The 4,308-nt window shown below is 49.0% G+C and overlaps 1 protein-coding gene across 1 annotated transcript; it reads left to right on the plus strand.

The window, feature by feature from the left end:
* The first annotated feature begins 672 nt into the window (after nucleotides 1-672).
* LOC142401371 (paraneoplastic antigen Ma1-like) lies at nucleotides 673-1,983 on the plus strand. The gene has a single exon (XM_075486771.1). It carries the CDS (start codon nucleotides 673-675, stop codon nucleotides 1,981-1,983), a length of 1,311 nt encoding a protein of 436 aa, XP_075342886.1.
* The last annotated feature ends 2,325 nt before the right edge of the window (nucleotides 1,984-4,308 follow it).

A 4,308-nucleotide genomic window follows, 5' to 3' on the forward strand; every position in this document is an offset into this window, starting at 1 on the left:
TGTGTTAAATGAATCTCTGAGGTGTAATTCAGAGTGGGGGCTCGAGAGCACAACCTTAGAAAGCACAGCAGTCATCAGTAAACATTTCTACTGTTTACCCCAGGCCTCTGGTAAAGTGAGTAATCATCTCTAGACCGTAAATAGCTTAACGCCATACAATGCTGATGAGCAGGTTGAATTTGATTGCTGTGTTTTAAAGGTCAATGTGAATTTAATATTTCTAATATTTGATGTTTTAATGTTGCTATTTTAATGTGATAACAGTAGTAGTTTTACTGATATTACTGAATAAGTATACTATGTTGCATATACTATGTTGGAAATTTAATGTTTAAGCTTAATTTTGCTATTTTGATCATTAGTGATTTTACTGATACTACTGTGAGTATACTGTGTTGACCATTTGAAGAAAAATACTAGTATAAATTTACACTGTATTGAAATATGGAGGCTGAACAGGTAATTATTTGGTGTAAGGACAAGGGTATTGATTTCAAAAGAGCAATAGTGCTTAGTAATGTGTCAGTAAATGTTACTGATGAGGTTGTGTACAATACATTAGATAATGCACTAGTTTTTGGTAGGTCCAAAATCATAGGTAGGTTCCTGGCAGCTTGTGGTAGGAGTCAGTTAATTCTCCTTGAGATATCACAGGATGTCAGTGTAGTTCAGATGCCTGAGCAGGTAGCCCTTAATACTGAGGTGGCTCCCTGGGTGGTCAGTGTTGCTGCTGAAGCCTTGTCTATGAAGATTCCCCCAGAGGAAGATTTTGAAGCCAAGTTGAAAGCCTTCCTGGCTTATGAGGGAAGGACTGTCGCTGATGTGCAAGGCCTGTTAACCCCTTCCATGCCAACCCCTGCCATGCCTGCAGTGTCATTTCCTGCTATGCCCATGCCAGCCACGCAAAACCCTGCAATGCCATCGTCTGCCATGTTACCACCAGCATCGTTAGACCTGAACGTGCAGCTCGTCAATGCCATCACCTCTCTAGTGGACAAATGTCATGCAGCCCCTGTGGAAAATCCAGTCCACCGAAAGCTTCGAGTGTTCTCAGGTATCAAGCCAACACCGCCTGGAGAAGAGGAATATGATGCTTGGGCAGAACAGATGACGCACCTGCTTGAGGAGTGGAAGTGTCCAGACCCCTTGAAGAAGCAGAAGATCGCTGAATGTCTTAAAGGGCCAGCAGCGGATATTGTGCGATGCTTGAGAGTGAGCAACCCCAGTTCAACGGCAAATGATTACCGAGCAGTACTGGAAACCGCATTTGGAACCACTGAGAGTGCCCTAGACTTCATGTTCAAGCTCCGAAACACCTTTCAGCTGCAAGGCGAAAAACTCTCAGCATATGTCCTCAGAATTGACAAGCTGCTGCATTCTGTGTTCCGAAAGGGGGGAATTCTGCTACGAGACATGGACAGGACCCGCATAGAGCAAGTTGCTCGGGGCGCACTGCCTAATGACTTGGTTGCTCTTCGCATCATGTTGGTATACAAATTCAAGCCTCCACCCAGTTTCACTGAGCTGTTGCGTGAAGTGAGAGCAGAGGAGGCTCTGATATTTGAAAGGCCAGCTGCCAGTCATGTCGCGGTCTCTGCTACGGTAGCTCCTGTTGAGTACAGCACCCGCCCTGCTGCATTTTCTTGCCCCAGTCCCGTGCCTACTGAACCTGTCCCTTCTGTTGAGAGTCTGACAAAGGAGGTGCAACATCTGAAAAATGAGATGACACGCCTGCTCTCCTTCTCCGTTTCATCGCCCTCAGCAGCACCACCGTTGACCTCACAGAGACCCAGCCAAAGAGTTGAGGCAAGACTGGAGAGCACACCCAGAGCACGACAGGACCGAGTTGACGTTTTCTGTTACAAGTGTGGGGAAGATGGCCACTTCGCACGTGAATGCCAGAATGCAGAGAACCTCCGAAAAGTCAACCAGCGCCTCATAAAGCTCAGACGGCCGACGGGAAACTCCCCAGGGACCCAGTAAGGGAACAAACTGGTGTCCCGGTGATGACACGTTCCACAAAGTGCAAACCGCTGCAAGGACAGAAAGCTACGCTCCCAGCAGGCCTTGTTGGCCCTAGCTCAGTTGTCTCAGTTCGAATTGAAAACATATACACCAAAGCTTTACTGGACAGTGGATCTCAAGTCACCCTCCTTTACCGCTCGTTCTACCACAAATACTTAAAGCACATACCATTGACTCCAATTCACTGCCTGGAGTTATGGGGACTCAGTGTTGAAGAATATCCCTATGATGGCTACTTGTGCTTAAGGCTGGGGTTCTGCAGTGACGTAGTGGGAGTGACTGAGACAGTTGAGGCACTTGTGCTGGTGTGTCCAGACCCGACCGTCAAAGGGGAGGCATCTATAATAGTTGGCACTAACACCTCTGTTGTAAAACGTCTTTTCAATTCCTGTAAATTAAAAGGAGAGGATTTCTTGATGACCATGAGAGTGCATCCTGAGATTAAAGAGGCATACAAGGTGTTCCAGAAAGCACCTGACGAGGGGTCAAAAATGAAGATGGGCACGGTGTGGCTCGCTGAGGCTAAGGAGAAGATAATACCCCCAGGTGCAACAGTGACCGTCAGCGGTATCCCAAGATTCCCTCACACGCTTTTGGACACCCAGAGTGTGCTAGTAGAGCAGGCTGAAGAATCAAGTGTTCCTGATGAGCTCATGATACTTCCCATCCTCAAGAGTGCTGATGAGATCCAGAACCGTCGCATCACAGTCGTTGTCAGGAACATGTCGACTCGAGAACTTAAGCTGAACAAAAGAATGCCCATTGCCCAGCTGTTCCCTGTGGATATTGTGAATAAAGGCCCCGCAACACAAAATGACTCCAATGAGCTGACTCCCGCTGCATTCAACTTCGCTGACTCTCCAGTGCCAAAAGAGTGGAAAGAGAGACTGTGCAGGAAGATGATGCAACGGAAGGAGGTCTTTTCCCAAGGAGAGTTTGATGTGGGCTGCGCAAAAACCACTGAACACACCATACGGGTGACAGAGGAGAAGCCATTCCGAGAGTGCTCCAGGCGTTTGCCCCCTGGTGATGTGGCTGACGTGAGACAACACCTGGATCAACTCCTCAAAGCTGGCATCATCTCAGAGTCCAGAAGTCCGTATGCATCCCCCATTGTGGTAGTCAGAAAGAAAAATGGCACCACACGTATGTGTGTGGATTACAGGACTTTGAATCGACGTACTGTCCCTGACCAATACACAGTGCCAAGAATCGAGGACGCACTCACCTGCCTGAGTGGAAGCCAGTGGTTCAGCGTGCTTGATCTGAGGAGTGGCTACTATCAGATACCCCTAAGCGAAGCTGACACAGAAAAGACTGCTTTCATCTGTCCTGCTGGGTTCTACCAATTTGAGAGAATGCCACAAGGGATCTCTGGTGCCCCTGCCACATTCCAGCGTGCAATGGAAAGAACTGTGGGGGACATGAACCTGCTAGAAGTGCTGGTGTATCTTGATGACATTATGGTGTTCGGGAAAACACTTGAAGAACATGAGCAACGGTTGCTGAAGGTCTTAGACAGGCTGAACGAGGAAGGGTTTAAGTTGTCGCTGGACAAATGCCAATTCTGCTGCACCTCCGTGAACTACCTGGGGCACATTGTTTCCAGGGAGGGTGTCTCCACAGATCCGGCTAAAGTAGAGGCGGTGAAGTCCTGGCCACGCCCAAACAACATATCTGCCCTCCGCTCTTTCCTGGGGTTCAGTGGGTATTACAGACGGTTCGTGAAAGAGTACTCACGCATATGCTACCCACTTAACCAGCTGCTGAAGGGCTGCATGCCGGCTGGCGTGCCCAGCCCAAAGTCCAGAAAAGACAAAGTGGCGACACAGGCCAAGCCCAACCAAGAGCCACAGCAAATGTTCCACTCTTCAGAGCCGTTCGGATCCAGATGGGGTCCAGAGTGTGAAGCAGCCTTTGAGATACTCAAGCAGAGTCTGTCAGAAGCACCTGTCCTGGCCTTTGCTGACCCACAGTATCCCTACACCCTTCATGTGGACGCCAGCCACGTAGGATTGGGGGGTGTGCTGTACCAGGATCAAGGAGGTGGCTTGCGTCCAGTTGCCTTTGTGAGCAGGAGTCTATCCCAGTCAGAGAAGAACTATCCCACCCACAAACTGGAGTTCCTGGCGCTGAAGTCCTCACTACAGCAAAGCTAGATGCAGCTGGACACCGCTGGCTAGCGGCACTGTCGACTTACGACTTCAGCTTGAAGTATCGACCGGGAAAACAGAACACAGACGCTGATGCGTTGTCACGCCGTCCTCATGCAGCAGTTCCTTC

The sequence above is a fragment of the Odontesthes bonariensis genome, chromosome 16, assembly GCF_027942865.1.
Source record: "Odontesthes bonariensis isolate fOdoBon6 chromosome 16, fOdoBon6.hap1, whole genome shotgun sequence".
Taxonomy (NCBI): domain Eukaryota; kingdom Metazoa; phylum Chordata; class Actinopteri; order Atheriniformes; family Atherinopsidae; genus Odontesthes; species Odontesthes bonariensis.

What these genes read in the sequence shown, in the direction of transcription:
- LOC142401371 (XM_075486771.1), top strand. Translation starts at nt 673, where the DNA reads ATGCCTGAGCAGGTAGCCCTTAATACTGAGGTGGCTCCCTGGGTGGTC.